The sequence below is a fragment of the Pan paniscus genome, chromosome 14 (genome assembly GCF_029289425.2).
Source record: "Pan paniscus chromosome 14, NHGRI_mPanPan1-v2.0_pri, whole genome shotgun sequence".
NCBI lineage: Eukaryota > Metazoa > Chordata > Mammalia > Primates > Hominidae > Pan > Pan paniscus.
Genome location: NC_073263.2, coordinates 97,564,715 through 97,581,489, shown reverse-complemented (window position 1 = coordinate 97,581,489; position 16,775 = coordinate 97,564,715). Strand labels below are relative to the sequence as shown.

Sequence of the window (16,775 nt, the reverse complement as noted above, 5' to 3'; positions counted from 1 at the left end):
GGAGCTGAAATATGCACTCAGAAGGAGATGAATAAGTAAATGGGAAGAATGAATTTCTCTGGTCTTTCTTCAGCTAGGCAAGAATAATCAAATTTTGACTTTTGAAATGAAACAAGTTATTATTTGATTATATTAAGATCAGTTGCTAGGTCAAGAGGATTTTTAAACCAAAATTACACAAATGACGTAAATTTTCTTGGCTCATGATACTTGATACAACTAATTTTAGACAAAGTGATTTTTAGCACTTCCAGCTGCAAATATAACAGATTCGAGACAATAATTCAACCCTAAATTTTTATATTTTGTTACATTTGAATTATAGTATTTTTGAAATAAAGGCACTTTTATTGCAATTTGACTTTCAAATGATTAGCATTTGCTTTCTTCAACCGATGAAAGCCATATTATTGTACTTACATTAGGCTAGAAGATACTTCCTAACAGTAGACAATCTGTTTCCTAATATTGTTCTACAAATTGTCCTCTGACTTCTAGAATTTCACTATTCCTGGTTTCCAGGCCAACCCATTGCCTCAAAATGAGATGTGGAAAGTAGAAAGAATACATGGGTTTAGCAAACACAGCCAGGAGTCTATATAACACACTTCACTCTCCAATTCCATAGTAACAGAACTCTAATTTTCTTGAGGAAGAAAGTATGCCCAGCTATAAAATTACGTTTCTCAGCCTCTCATTGTGCAAAGAATGACCACAGGGCAGAGAACTGGTTGAGAACTGATTAATACGCCATCGGGGCAGTTATTTGATAGGGCTTCTGGGAAAGTTTACTAAATATAACCAATTCAATTGACATCCAGGTTTTGCCTTTTGCCCTTGCTCTTTCACCTTCCACTTGCCAGGATTATGTAAATGATACCTGGAGACACAGAAGCCATCTGTGATGATGAATTAAAATCCACACATCAAAATGGCAGATAGACACAAAAGACTGGACACCATTAGCTGCCATAGAAGCTCTAGACTGCTTATTTCCAGGCTTATGAGAAAGAAAATGGAGTCTCTTACTAGTTTAAGCTACTTTTTTGGAGGTACTGATACTGTTGGCCCAAGTCAACCTTTTAAGCAATATATTCAGTGAAACATGGACAGAAAACAAAGGAAATTGTCTTGCATTTATATAATTATGGAAATTATTATCTTGAGCAGCTCAGAAATTGGCTCTGAAATGAGTTCCAAAACTTGTGTTTCAAAAATACTTTGACCAATTAGGAAAATGCAAATCAAAACCACATGAGATGTCACCTCATCCCCATTAGGATAGCTGCTATTAAACACACACACACACACACACACACACACACACACAGAGAAAATAAGTGTTGGGGAGGATATGAAAAAATTGGAACACTTGTGCCCTGTTGGTAGGAATGTAAACTGCAGAAAACAGTATGGTGGCTCCTCAAAAAATTAAAAGTTATCCACTCAGGGTTGAATGGATTAAGGGCGGTACAAGATGTGCTTTGTTAAACAGATGCTTGAAGGCAGCATGTTCGTTAAGAGTCATCACCACTCCCTAATCTCAAGTACCCAGGGACACAAACACTGCGGAAGGCCGCAGGGTCCTCTGCCTAGGAAAACCAGAGAACTTTGTTCACTTGTTTATCTGCTGACCTTCCCTCCACTATTGTCCTGTGACCCTGCCAAATCCCCCTCTGCGAGAAACACCCAAGAATGATCAATAAAAAAGAAAAAAAAAAAAAAAAAAGAACATATACAAAAAAAAAAAAAAAAAAAAAAAAAATTAAAAGTAGAATTACCATGTGATCCAGTAATTCTACTTCTGGGTAGATTATCCAAAATAATTGAAAGTGAGATCCCCAGGAGGTATTTATACACCTATGTTCATAGCAACATTATTTACAATAGCTAAAATGTGGAAGCAACCCAAGTGTCCATGGACAGATGAATGGATAAGCAATATGTTGTATATACAGAGAGTGGAATATTATTCAGCCTTAAAAGGGAAGGAAATTCTCACACATGGTACAAACACAGATAAACCTTAAGGACATAATGCCAAGTGAAATAAGATGGCCACAAAAGGACAAATACTGTATGATTCTCCTTGTATGAGTATCTAGAGTAGTCAAATTCATAAAAATTGAAAGTAGAATGGTAGTTGCCAGGGGCTGGAGAGAGAATGGAGCATTTTTGTTTAGTGGGTGCAGAGTTTCAGTTTTGCAAGATGAAAAAGTTCTGGAGACTGGTTGCACAACAATGTGAATATACTTCACACTATTGAGCTGTACACTTAAAAATGGTTAAAATGGTAAATTTTATGTGTATTTTACCACCATTAAAAATACTTCGATTTAACCATATAAGTATAGATGGTTGTTGTTAAATAGCAAATCTCAAGTTCTTACATCATCCAAAATGATTAATTTAAAAATTATATATTTCACATCCTTTATTTGCTATTTGAAAGCCACTGTAGTAAAAAGCTCCACTAAAAAAATTCATCAAACATACTGGGATTAGACATTTGTGAGGCATTTATTATCTATCTTAAATAAAATATGTAAACCTGTAAATATCAAACTTGCAGACCCTTAAATTTTAAAAAAAAGCTATAAAGAGTTAAGCTTAAAACTAAACACGAAAAACCTAAACCTGTAAATATCAAACTTGCAGACCCTTAAATTTTAAAAAAAAGCTATAAAGAGTTAAGCTTAAAATTAAACATAAAAAACCTAAACCATACTCGTTTGATTATGATTTTGGTATAATCTTGTCTAGGGAATAGTGATATAACAAATTACATAAGTCTCTAAATTTTTCCCAACTGGAATGAGTAGAAAACTTTTGTGTATTTAAGATATTTAAATAATATCCAGGCACGGTGGCTCATGTCTGTAATCCCGACACTTTGAAAGGCAGGGGTGCACAGATCGCTTGAGCCCAGGTGTTCAAGACCAACCTGGGCAACATGGTGAAACTCCACGTCTACAGAAAATACAAAAAATTAGCCAGGCATGGCGGCATGTGCCTGTGGTCCCAGCTACTCAAGAGAACCACTACACTCCAACCTGGGCGACAGAGACTCTATATCAAAAAAAAAACAAAAAAAACTCCACCCTGGGTGACAGAGAGAGACTCTATATCAAAAAAGAAAAAAAGGAAAAGAAAAAGAAAAAGATCTTTAATTTAATTTATTTATTTTTGAGATGGAGTCCCATCTGTTGCCCAGGCCGGAGTGCAGTGGTGCAATCTCGGCTCAGTGCAACCTCTGCATCCTGGGCTCAAGTGATTCTCCTGCCTCAGCCTCCTGAGTAGCTGAGATTACAGGCACCTGTCATCACACCCTGCTAATTTTCATGTTTTTAGTAGAGATGAGGTTTCACAATGTTGGCCAGGCTGGTCTCAAACTCCTCACCACACGCGATCCACCTGCCTCGGCCTCCCAAAGTGCTGGGATTACAAGCATGAGCCACCACGCCAGGACAAAAGATCTTTTAATAATAAAACGAGAATAGGAGAATAGAGTCTTTCTTATAAGGGAAATCTGGAAAACCTACAGAATAATACTTTTAAAAGTGAGTTCACCTACTGGATTTTATGTAGGCTTAGAAAATTAAAATTTTATTATATAATGCAATAATTTGGCAGTAACTTTATACTCATGTCATGCCATTATTATCATTAAATACATATCATTAAATTCAAGATGATTTATTCTGTTAAACACAAGATTCTTATTATAAAGCACTCATTAATCACTTCTTCCACATATGATAGAAACTGCTACCTTCATCAATTTTCATTCCTTTTATCCTGCAGTGAATAACTTTTGTATTGTATTTTGCTAAAAAGACTTAGGTAGAGTTAGGTCCCTAGTTCAAAGCCAATCTGTGCCAAAGGGTTATTGATAGTGGATTTTAAAATACTTTGCTACTCCACTGACTTGAGTGGACTTTGCTAATTTACTCAATTTTTGCATTTTTGTTTTTTTTTATCTGCACATAGGAATCACATATAGAAGGAATCTTAAATATCACATTGTCTTATCCTTTTGCTCTGTAGATGGGGAAACAAGCTTGGGGATCATCATTCTGAGGAATGTTTCAAATTAAAATTTCTAGGAGAACACCATGTAAGATAAAATGTATAACAAATATATTCACAGATGGCCTGGATTAGATTAATTTTATTCTCTTTAAAAGAGAAATGAGCATTCTCACTATTCTGAACTCACATATAGTGAAATTTTTACTAATATACATTTTATTAGTGTCCTTTAATGTGCCTTTTATATGGCCAATTATTTCTTAAAGATTTGCAGTCCATTGGATATGCTGACATGTAAGACATTCACTGTCAATATTTTATTTCCTTAATCCCACAATCGCAATAAAAATTTCGGTCTAAATATGAGTGGAAATGGGGAGTTAATTAAAGCAAATAATTGTGAAAGATTCGTAATGTATTTTTCTCGTATACACTATGGATAGAAATGAAGTGCATTTGCCTTAGCTTTCTACCTTCTTTCCATAAAGCAGGGTTCTTCAATCTTCATGGAGTCCCCAAAAAACATGTGAATGTGAAGTATTGTGCTAGGTACTGCAAGGAATGCCAAAGATGAACAAGGCATGAATTCTGGGGGAATATACTATCTCTCACAGGAGAAATAAGTAAGTAGCGTACTCAAGTATTAAAGTGAGAACTTAAGTGCTATATGGCAGTTACAATAAAGAGGAAATTTAAAGTAAGGATAGATCATACCAAGTAGGATAAATCAGGAAATGAAGGCTAAACTTTGGAAGTGAGAAATTATTCTGGAAATTAGTGGAATTGCTTAGCGGAAAAGGGTTTTCTAAGGAAGGGTACTGACTAAGCAAATGAAACGAAAAAAGGGAATGACTATGTTTCCGCAACTTCAAGAGATCCAGCTTCCCTGCAGGGCAAAGGAGTAACAGGAGAGAAAAAAAAGCAATGAATCCGTGCATCCGCTAAACTATTTTACCATGTATTTTACTCTGACAAAACAACTATCACGTATTGGCGTTTTGTTTGTTTGTTTGTTTGTTTGAGACACGGTCTCCCTCTATCGCCCAGGTTGGAGGGCAGTGGCGCAATCACCGTTCTCTGCAGCCTCGACCTCCTCGGCTTAAGCTACCTTCCCGCCTCGACCTTCCAAAGTGCTGGGACTACAGGCGTGAGCCACCATGCTCAGGCTTATTGGCACTTTTCTGTGCACTTTTAAATGTAATCCTCTAAATCACTCTTCTCCACCTTTCCTGTGCATAGGAATCACCTGTGGTTCCCGTTAAATTGGAGATCTTGATTCATTAGGTCTGGGGCGGGGCCTGAGCTTCTGCATTTCCATTGAGCTCACAGCTGAAGCCTACCCTGGACCACAACTTCCAATGGAAAAGGCTCCAGTGTGATTTCTAGCCACTAGTATTATCTGAGAACTTGGGAGAAATAAAATGCAAGTTCTCGGCCCCCGCAAGGGATCTACTGAATCCGAAACACTGTGGGGAGGCCCACCACTCTGCAGTGTTTTAACAAGCAAGTGGTTAAAGTTTGACAGCCACCCGTAAGTCACGGGTTCCTAACATGATTGGACACTGGAATCACCTGCGGATTTTAACTAATACTATTGATGCCGCATCTCACCCCCCCCTCCCGAGATTCTCAGGTACGGGGCGTGGCCTTGGCGGCGGCCTTCTAAAAGCTCTCCCAGGTGATTCCAACCTGTAGTAACACTTGAGAACTGCGTGAGGTGGGGACTTCAACTTTTACTGGCCTTATTTTCCTCCTATGTAAAAGGTGGACAATATGCAAGTGGTCCTGACTTTGCTTCCAGATTTTGGCAACTCCAGAGCCCTAGTTCGGTCTGGAGAGCCAGCTTCCCGCCCCGTGTCCTAAGGCCTGTCCGAGAACCCAAAGTCCTGGGAATGGACCCGCGGGAGCGGACCCGCGGGAGCATCTGTGACGCCGCTCAGCAACCCGGCGCCGCCCCGGCAGCTCCGACGTGGCCCAGTGTCCGGCTGGCTTGGGCTCTCCAGGCCGCACCCACTAAACCGCACCGGAGCGGGACACGCATGCGCCGGCCTGGACCCGGCACCCGGTAACGGACTCGAGCTCCCCCCACCGGAAGTGGGCAGCCGCGCACCGGGAAGAGCCGGCCGAAGCGTGGCGGCCACAGACTGTGGGTACCGGGTCCGAGGGACTCGCGCTTTTCTCTCCGTGCCATGGCGCCAGCGAAAGCCACGAACGTGGTGCGGCTGCTACTAGGCTCCACAGCGCTGTGGCTTTCGCAGCTCGGCTCCGGGACGGTCGCCGCGTCCAAGTCGGTGACGGCCCACTTGGCCGCGAAGTGGCCCGAGACCCCGCTGCTGCTGGAGGCAAGGTGGGTGCGGGCCGGGCCCTCGTCCGGGCGGGTGTGGGCGCGCTGCCACCCTCAGCCGCGCTTTCTTCGTGCTCGCAGCGGGTGTCTGGCTCCCACCCGGGTTCTCCAGACGCCCCCGCTCTGGCCCTGAGCATCACCACCTCCTTCCTTCCCGACCCGGGGCGGCTTCTCGGTTCCCGTGCAGCACTCACTTGCAGTTCCTTTCCCCCTCAGTCTTACTTTACCTACGATTTTTAAAGCTTCCCTGCTCTGCTTTAATATGTTGGGATGTATTAGCATTTACGCGTGGCACTTAACGCAAGAGCTTGTACTGGGGTAGGCAGTTCTGTTCAGACAGTGCTTAAAGTACCTAGTTTCGTAATGATGACATCATACCATCAGCTCCTAGGCTTACTATGGGGAGGGCAGCTTCCTGCAAGGTAATATTTTTCCTGTATCTCTTCCAACGGAATTAGTTCATGACCTGTCATTTACTCTGCAGAACAAAACTTGTAGCTATTGCATTTTGCCCTTTAGTATTCTAGTTGAGTAAAATTAGAAAGTTCTTTCTCTTAGCAAAAATGAAGTTTTACACCAATGACTTAATGGCTGTTCACCACAGCAACAGTGTGTGTCCCTAAAAAGAGACTCCATGACTCCACATAAGTTCATGTATTTGATGCTAAAAGTTCATTTTTTTTTCATTTCTATAGTTTATTGGGGAACAGGTGGTGTTTGGTTACATGAGTAAGTTCTTTAGTGGTGATTTCTGAGATTTTGGTACACCCATCACCCCATCAGTATATACACTGCACCCAATTTGTGGTCTTTTATCCCTCACTCCCTTCTCAACCTTTCCCCCGAGTCCCCAAAGTCCATTGTGTCAATCTTATGCCTTTGCATCTCATAGCTTAGTTCCCACATATCAGTGAGAACATACTATATTTGGTTTTCCATTCCTGACTTACTTAGAATAATAGTCTCTAATCTCATCCAGGTTGCTGTGAATGCCATTAATTGATTCCTTTTTATGGCTGAGTAGTGTTCCATCATATATATGCCACAGTTTATCCACTCGTTGATTGATGGGTATTTGGATTGGTTCCACATTTTTGCACTTGTGAATTGTGCTGCTATAAACATACTTGTGCAACTATCTTTTTCATGACTTCTTTTCCTCTGGGTAGATACCTAGTAGTGGGATTGCTGGATCAAATGGTAGATCTACTCTTAGTACTTTGAGGACTCCCCACACTGTTTTCCATAGTGGTTATACTAGTTTACATTCCCACCAGCAGTGTAGAAGTGTTCCCTGTTCGCTGCATCCACGCCAACATCTATTATTTATTTTTATTTTTTTATTATGGCCATTCTTGCAGGAGTAAGGTGGTATCGCATTGTGGTTTTGATTTGTGTTTCCCTGATCATTAGTATGTTGAGCATTTTTTCATGTTAGCCATTTATATATCTTTTGTGAATCGTCTATTCATGTCCTTAGCCCACTTTTTGATGGGACTGTTTTTTTTTTTTTCCTGCTGATTTGGGTTCCTTGTAGATTCTGGATATTAATCCTTTTTCAGATGTATAGATTGTGAAGATTTTCTTCCATTTTGTGGGTTGTCTGTTTACTCTGCTGACTATTCCTTTTGCCGTGCAAAAGCTCTTTAGTTTAAGTCCCAGCTATTTTTTTTTATTATTATACTTTAAGTTCTAGGGTACATGTGCACAACGTGCAGGTACATAGATATACATGTGCCATGTTGGTGTGCTGCACCCATTAACTCATCATTTACATTAGGTATATCTCCTAATGCTATCACCCCCTCCCCCAACCCCACGACAGGCCCTGGTGTGTGATGTTCCCCATTGTGTGTCCAAGTGTTCTCATTGTTCAGTTCCCACCTATGAGTGAGAACATGCGGTGTTTGGTTTTCTATCCTTGTGATAGTTTGCTGAGAATGATGGTTTCCAGCTTCATGCATGTCCCTACAAAGGACATGAACTCATCCTTTTTTATGGCTGCATAGTATTCCGTGGTGTATATGTGCCACATTTTCTTAATCCAGTCTATCATTGACGGACATTTGGGTTGGTTCCAAGTCTTTGCTATTGTGAATAGTGCTGCAATAACCATATGTGTGCATGTGTCTTTATAGCAGCATGATTTATAATCCTTTGGGTATATACCCAGTAACGGGATGGCTGGGTCAAATGGTATTTCTAGTCCTACATCCTTGAGGAATCACCACACTGTCTTCCACAATGGTTGAACTAGTTTACAGTCCCACCAACAGTGTAAAAGTGTTCCTATTTCTCCACATCCTCTCCAGCACCTGTTGTTTCCTGACTTTTTAATGATCGCCATTCTAACTGGTGTGAGATGGTATCTCATTGTGGTTTTGATTTGCATTTCTCTGATGGCAAGTGATGATGAGAATTTTTTCATGTGTCTGTTGGTTTCATAAATGTCTTCTTTTGAGAAGTGTCTGTTCATATCCTTCCCCCACTTTTTGATGGGGTTGTTTGAATTTTTTTCTTGTAAATTTGTTTAAGTTCTTTGTAGATTCTGGATATTAGCCCTTTGTCAGATGGGTAGATTGCAAAAATTTTCTTCAATTCTGTAGGTTGCCTGTTCACTCTGATGGTAGTTTCTTTTGCTGTGCAGATGCTCTTTACTTTAATTAGATCCCATTTGTCAGTTTTGGCTTTTGTTGCCATTGCTTTTGGTGTTTCAGACATGAAGTCCTTGCCCATGCCTATGTCCTGAACGGTATTGCCTAGGTTTTCTTCTAGAGTTTTTATGGTTTTAGATCTAACATTTAAGTCTTTAGTCCATCTTGAATTAATTTTTGTATAAGGTGTAAGGAAGGGATCCAGTTTCAGCTTTCTACATATGGCTAGCCAGTTTTTCCAGCACCATTTATTAAATAGGGAATCCTTTCCCCATTTCTTGTTTTTGTCAGATTTGTCAAAGATCAGATGGTTGTAGATGTGTGGTATTATTTCTGAGGGCTCTGTTCTGTTCCATTGGTCTATATCTCTATTTTGGTACCAGTACCATGCTGTTTTGGTTACTGTAGCCTTATAGTATAGTTTGAAGTCAGGTAGCGTGATGCCTCCAGCTTTGTTCTTTTTGCATAGGATTGTCTTGGCAATGCGAGCTCTCTTTTGGATCCATATGAACTTTAAAGTAGTTTTTTCCAGTTCTGTGAAGAAAGTCATTGGTAGCTTGATGGGGATGGCATTGAATCTATAAATTACCTTGGGCAGTATGGCCGTTTTCACGATATTGATTCTTCCTATCCATGAGCATGGAATATTCTTCCATTTGTTTGTGTCCTCTTTTATTTTTTTGAGCAGTGGTTTGTAGTTCTCTTTGAAGAGGTCCTTCACATCCCTTGTAAGTTGGATTCCTAGGTATTTTATTCTCTTTGAAGCAATTGTGAATGGGAGTTCACTCATGATTTGGCCTTCTGTTTGTCTGTTATTGGTATAGAGCAATGCTTGTGATTTTTGTACATTGATTTTGTATCCTGAGACTTTGCTGAAGTTGCTTATCAGCTTAAGGAGATTTTGGGCTGAGATGATGGGGTTTTCTAAATATATAATCATGTCATCTGCAAACAGGGACAATTTGACTTCCTCTTTTCCTAATTGAATACCCTTTATTTCTTTCTCCTGCCTGATTGCCCTGGCCAGAACTTCCAACACTATGTTGAATAGGAGTGGTGAGAGAGGGCATCCTTGTCTTGTGCCAGTTTTCAAAGGGAATGCTTCCAGATTTTGCCCATTCAGTATGATATTGGCTGTGGGTTTGTCATAAATAGCTCTTATTATTTTGAGATATGTCCCATCAATACCTACTTTGAAAGTTTTTAGCATGAAGGGCTGTTGAATTTTGTCAAAGGCCTTTTCTGCATCTATTGAGATAATCATGTGGTTTTTGTCTTTGGTTCTGTTTATATGATGGATTATGTTTATTGATTTGCATATGTTGAAACAGCCTTGCATCCCAGGGATGAAGCCCACTTGATCATGGTGGATAAGCTTTTTGAGGTGCTGCTGGATTTGGTTTGCCAGTATTTTATTGAGGTTTTTGCATTGATGTTTATCAGGGATATTGGTCTAAAATTCTCTTTTTTTGTTGTGTCTCTGCCAGGCTTTGGTATCAGGATGATGCTGGCCTTATAAAATGAGTTAGGGAGGATTCCCTTTTTTTGTATCAATTGGAATAGTTTAAGAAAGAATGGTACCAGCTCCTTTTTGTACCTTTGGTACAATTTGGCTGTGAATCTGTCTGGTCCTGGACTTTTTTTGTTTGGTAGGCTATTATTGCCTCAATTTCAGAGCCTGTTATTGGTGTATTCAGGGATTCAACTTCTTCCTGGTTTAGTCTTGGGAGGGTGTATGTGTCCAGGAATTTATCCATTTCTTCTAGATTTTCTAGTTTATTTGCGTAGAGGTGTTTATAGTATTCTCCGATGGTAGTTTGTATTTCTGTGGGATCAGTGGTGATATCCCCTTTATCATTTTTTATTGCATCTATTTGATTCTTCTCTTTTCTTCTTTATTAGTCTTGCTAGCGGTCTATCAATTTTGTTGATCTTTTCAAAAAACCAGCTCCTGAATTCATTGATTTTTTTTGAATGGTTTTCTTGTGTCTCTATCTCCTTCAGTTCTGCTCTGATCTTAGTTATTTCTTGCCTTCTGCTAGCTTTTGAATGTGGTTGCTCCTGCTTCTCTAGTTCTTTTAATTGTGATGTTAGGGTGTCAATTTTATATCTTTCCTGCTTTCTCTTGTGGACATTTAGTGCTATAAATTTCCCTCTACACACTGCTTTAAATGTGTCCCAGAGATTCTGGTATGTTGTGTCTTTGTTCTTATTGGTTTCAAAGAACATCTTTATTTCTGCCTTCATTTTGTTATGTACCCAGTAGTCATTCAGGAGCAGCTTGTTCAGTTTTCTTGTAGTTGAGTGGTTTTGAGTGAATTTCTTAATCTTGAGTTCTAGTTTGATTGCTGTGGTCTGAGAGACAGTATGTTATAATTTCTGTTCTTTTACATTTGCTGAGGAGTCCTTTACTTGCAACTATGTGGTCAGTTTTGGAATAAGTGCGGTGTGGTGCTGAGAAGAACGTATATTCTGTTGATTTGGGGTGGAGAGTTCTGTAGATGTCTATTAGGTCTGCTTGGTGCAGAGCTGAGTTCAATTCCTGGATATCCTGTTAACTTTCTGTCTTGTTGATCTGTCTAATGTTGACAGTGGGGTGTTAAAGTCTCCCATTATTATTGTGTGGGAATCTAAATCTCTTTCTAGGTCTCTAAGGACTTGCTTTATGAATCTAGTTGCTCCTGTATTGGGTGCATATGTATTTAGGATAGTTAGCTCTTCTTGTTGAATTAATCCCTTTACCATTATGTAATGGCCTTCTTTGTCTCTTCTGATCTTTGTTGGTTTAAAGTCTGTTTTATCAGAGACTAGGATTGCAACCCCTGCTTTTTTTTGTTTCCCATTTGCTTGGTAGATCTTCCTCCATCCTTTTATTTTGAGCCTATGTGTCTCTCTCTCACATAGCAAGGAGCTGCGTTCCTTTGGAGGAGAAGAGGCGCTCTGATTTTTAGAATTTGCAGCTTTTCTGCTCTGGTTTCTCCCCATCTTTGTGGTTTTATCTACCTTTGGTCTTTGATGATGGTGACGTACAGATGGGATTTTGGTGTGGATGTCCTTTCTGTTTGTTAGTTTTACTTCTAACAGTCAGGACCCTCAGCTGCAGGTCTGTTGGAGTTTGCTGGAGGTCTACTCCAGACCCTGTTTGCCTGGGTGTCTGCAGCAGAGGCTGCAGAACAGCAAATATTGCAGAACGGCAAATGTTGCTGTCTTATTGTTCCTCTGGAAGCTTCGTCTCAGAGGGGCACCCGGCTGTATGAGGTGTCAGTCGGCCCCTACTGGGAAGTGCCTCCCCATTAGGCTACTTGGGGGTCAGGGATCCACTTGTGGAGGCAGTCTGTCTGTTCTCAGATCTCAAACTCCATGCTGGGAGAAGCACTACTCTCTTCAAAGCTGTCAGACAGGAACATATAAGTGTGCAGAAGTTTCTGCTGCCTTTTGTTCAGTTATGCCCTGCCCCCCAGAGGTGGAGTCTACAGAGGCAGGCAGGCCTCCTGGAGCTGTGGTGGGCTCCACCCAGTTCAAGCTTCCAGACCGCTTTGTTTACCTACTCAAACCTCAGCAATGGCGGGTGCCCCTCCCCCAGCCTCACTGCTGCCTTGCAGTTCGATCTCAGACTGCTGTGCTAGCAATGAGGGAGGCTCCGTGGGCGTGGGACTCTTCAAGCCAGGCGCAGGATATAATCTGGTGTGCCGTTTGCTAAGACCGTTGGAAAAGCACAGTATTAGGGTAGGAGTGACCCGATTTTCCAGGTGCCATCTGTCACAGCTTCCCTTGGCTAGGAAAGGGAATTCCCCGACCTCTTGCACTTTCCGGGTGAGGCGTTGCCTTGCCCCGCTTCCGCTCATGCTCTGTGGGCTGCACCCACTGCCCTGTACCCACTGTCTGACAAGCCCCAATGAGATGAACCTGGTGCCTCAGTTGGAAATGCGGAAATCACCCTTCTTCTGCATCGCTCACGCTAGGAGCTGTAGACTGGAGCTGTTCCTATTCAGCCATCTTGGAACCTCTCTCCTATTTATCTTTGTTTTTATTGCATTTGCTTTGGGGTTCCTGGTCATGAAATCCTTGCCTAAGCCAATGTCTAAAAGGGTTTTTCTGATGTTATCTTCTAGAATTTTTATAGTTTCAGGTCTTAGATTTAAGTCCTTGATCCATCTTGAATTGATTTTTGTATAACGCGAGAGATAAGAATCCAGTTTCATTCTCCTACATGTGGCTTGCCAAGTATCCCAGCACCATTTTTTTGAATAGAGTGTCCTTTCCTCACTTTGTTTTTGTTTGCTTTCTTGAAGGTCAGTTGGCTGGAAGTATTTGGGTTTATTTCTGGATTCTCTATTACGTTCCATTGGTCTATGTGCCTGTTTTTACACCAGTACCATGCTGTTTTGGAGACTATGGTTTTATAGTATAGTTTAAAATCAGGTAATGTGATTCCTCCAGATTTATTCTTTTTGCTTAATCTTGCTTTGGCTGTGTGGGCTCTTTTTTGGTTCCATATGAATTTTAGGATTTTTTTTCTAGTTTTGTGAAGAATGATGGTGGTATTTTGATGGGAATTGCATTGAATTTGTAGATTGCTTTTGGCAGTATGGTCATTTTCACAGTATTGATTCTACCCATCCATGAGCGTGGGGTATGGTTCCATTTGTTTGTGTCATCTATGATTTCTTTCAGCAGTGTTTTGTAGTTTTCCTTGTAGAGGTCTTTCACCTCATTTGTTAGGTATATTCCTAAGCATTTTATTTTTGTTGGAGCTATTGTAAAAGGGGTTGAGGTCTTGATTAGATTCTCAGTTTGGTCGCTGTTGGTATATAAGAGAGCAACTGATTTGTGTACATTAGTTTTGTATCTGGAAACTTTGCTGAATTTTTTTATCAGTTCTTGGAGCTTTTTGGAGGAGTCTTTGGGGTTTTCTAGGTATATAATCGTATCGTCAGTTAACAACAACAGTTTGACTTCCTCTTTACTGATTTAGATGCCCTTTATTTCTTTCTCTTGTCTGATTGTTCTGACTAGGACTTCCATTACTATGTTGAATAGAAGTGGTGAGAGTGGGCATCGTTGCCTTGTTCCAATTCTCAGAGGGAATGCTTTAAACTTTTCCCCATTCAGTATTATGTTGGCTGTGGGTTTGTCATAGATGGCTTTTATTACATTGAGGTATGTCCTTTGTATGCCGATTTTGTTGAGAGTTTTAATCATAAAGGGGTGCTTGATTTTGTCGAATGCTTTTTCTGCGTCTATTGAGATGATCATGTAATTTTTATTTTTAATTCTGTTTATCTGGTGTATCACATTTACTGACTTGCCTATATTAAACCATCCCTGTTATGAAACCCACTTCATAATGGTGGATTATCTTTTTGATACATTGTTGGATTCAGTTAGCTAGTATATTGTTAAGGATTTTTGCATCTATATTCATCAGGGATATTGGTCTGTAGTTTCCTTTTTTGGTTATATTTTTTTCCTGGTTTTGGTATTCGGATGATGCTGGCTTCATAGAATGATTTCAGGAGGATTCCCTCTTTCTGTTTCATGGAATAGTGTCAATAGGATTTGTACGAATTCTTTGAATGTCTGGTAGAATTTGGCTGTGAATATGTCTGGTCCTAGACGTTTTTATGTTGACAATTTTTTATTACAATTTTAATCTCACTGCTTATTATTGTTCTGTTCAGGGTATCTAATTCTTCCTGATTTAAGCTAGGAGGGTTGTATCTTTCCAGGAATTTATCCATCTCCTCTAGGTTTTCTAGTTTATGCATATAAAGTTGTTCATGGTAGCCTTGAATGATCTTTTGTATTTCTGTGGTGTCAGTTGTAATAGCTCCCATTTCATTTCTAATTGAGCTTATTTGGGTTTTCTCTTTTTTCTTCTTGGTTAATCTTGCTAATGGTCTATTTATGTTAGTTATCTTTTCAAAGAACTAGCTTTTTGTTTCATTTATCTTTTGTATTTTTTGTTTGTTTCAGTTTCATTTAGTTCTGCTCTAATCTTGGTTATTTCACTTCTGCTGGGATTGGGTTTGGTTTGTTCTGTTTCTTTAGTTCCTTGAGGTGTAACTTTAGATTGTCTGTGCACCTTCAGACTTTCTGATGTAGGCATTTAGGGCTATGAACTTTCCTCTTAGCAGAGCCTTTGCTGTATCCCAGAGGTTTTGATAGGTTGTGTCACTGTTGTTCGGTTCGAAAACATTTTTAATTTCCATCTTGATTTCATTGTTGACTTATTCAGGAGAAGGTTATTTAATTTCCATATATTTGCATGGTTTTGAAGGTTCCTTTTAGGGTTGATTTTCAGTTTTATTCCACTGTGGTCTGAGAGAGTGTTTGATATAATGTCAGTTTTCTTAAATTTATTGAGGTTTGATTTGTGGCCTATCAGTGGTCTACCTTGGAAAAAGTTTCATGCACTGATGATGAATAGAATGTATATTCTGTGGTTGTTGGGTAGAATGTTCTGTAAATATCTGTTAAGTCCATTTTTTCCAGGGTATAGTTTCAATCCATTGTTTCCTTGTTGACTTTCTGTCTTGATGACCTGTCTAGTGCTATCAGTGGAGTATTGAAGTCTCCCACTATTATTTTGTTACTGTGTATCTCATTTCTTAAGTCTAGTAGTAATTGTTTTATAAATTTGGGAACTCCATTATTGCATATATATTTCAGATTGTAATATTTCCGTGTTGGACAAGGCCTTTTATCATTATATAATGTCCCTCTTTGTCTTTTTTTAACTGTTGTTGCTTTAACATTTGTTTTATCTCATATAAGAATAGCTACTCTTGCTCGCTTTTGGTGTCCATTTGCATGGAATATCTTTTTCTACCCCTTTACCTTAAATTTATGTGAGTCCTTAGGTGATAGGTAAGTCTCTTGAAGACAGCAGATAGTTGGTTGGTGAATTCTTATCCATTCTGCAGTTCTGTATCTTTTAAGTGGAGCATTTAGGCCCTTTACATTCAATGTTAGTATTGAGATGTGAGGTACCATTCTATTCATTGTGCTATTTGTTGCCTGTATACCTTGTTTTTTTTTTAATTGTATTTTTGTTTTATAGGTCCTGCGAGATTTATGTTTTAAAGAGGTTCTGTTTTGATTTATTCCCATGATTTGTTTCAAGATTTAGAGCTCCTTTTAGCAGTTCTTGTGGTGCTGGATTGGTAGTGGCAAATTCTGTCAGCATTTTTTTGTCTGGAAAAGACTGTATCTTTCCTTCATTTATGAAGATTAGTTTTGCTAGATACAAAATTCTTGACTGATAATTGTTTTGTTTAAGAGGCAGAAGATAGGGCCCCAATCCCTTCTAGCTTGTAGGGTTTCTGCTGAGAAATCTGCTGTTAATCTGATAGGTTTTCCTTTATAGGTTAGTTACCTGGTGTTTTTGCCTCACAGCTCTTAAGATTCTTTCCTTCATCTTAACTTTGGATAACCTGATGACTATGTGCCTAGGCAATGATCTTTTTGTGTTGAATTTCCCAGGTGTTCTTTGAGCTTCTTGTATTTGGATGTCTAGGTCTCTAGAAAGGGTGGGGAAGTTTTCCTCAATTATTCCCCCAAATATGTTTTCCGAACTTTTAGATTTCTCTTCTTCCTCAGGAATACTGATTATTCTTAGGTTTGGTCATTTAACATAATCCCAGACTTCTTGGAGGCTTTGTTCATATTTTATTATTCTTTTTTCTTTGTCTTTGTTGTATTGGGTTAATTTGAAAACTGTGTCCTCAAGCTCTGAAGTTCTT

The 16,775-nt window shown here is 39.6% G+C and overlaps 1 protein-coding gene across 1 annotated transcript in view; it reads left to right on the top strand.

The window, feature by feature from the left end:
- Window positions 1-3,858: 3,858 nt before the first annotated feature.
- The window catches only part of UGGT2 (UDP-glucose glycoprotein glucosyltransferase 2), a 251,160-nt gene continuing 238,243 nt past the window's right edge, over window positions 3,859-16,775 (top strand). The window contains exon 1 of the mRNA XM_003832030.4: window positions 3,859-6,379. Within this exon, the coding sequence (XP_003832078.1) occupies window positions 6,222-6,379 (158 nt within the window). The 5' untranslated portion in view covers window positions 3,859-6,221. The remainder of the gene's footprint in view (window positions 6,380-16,775) is intronic.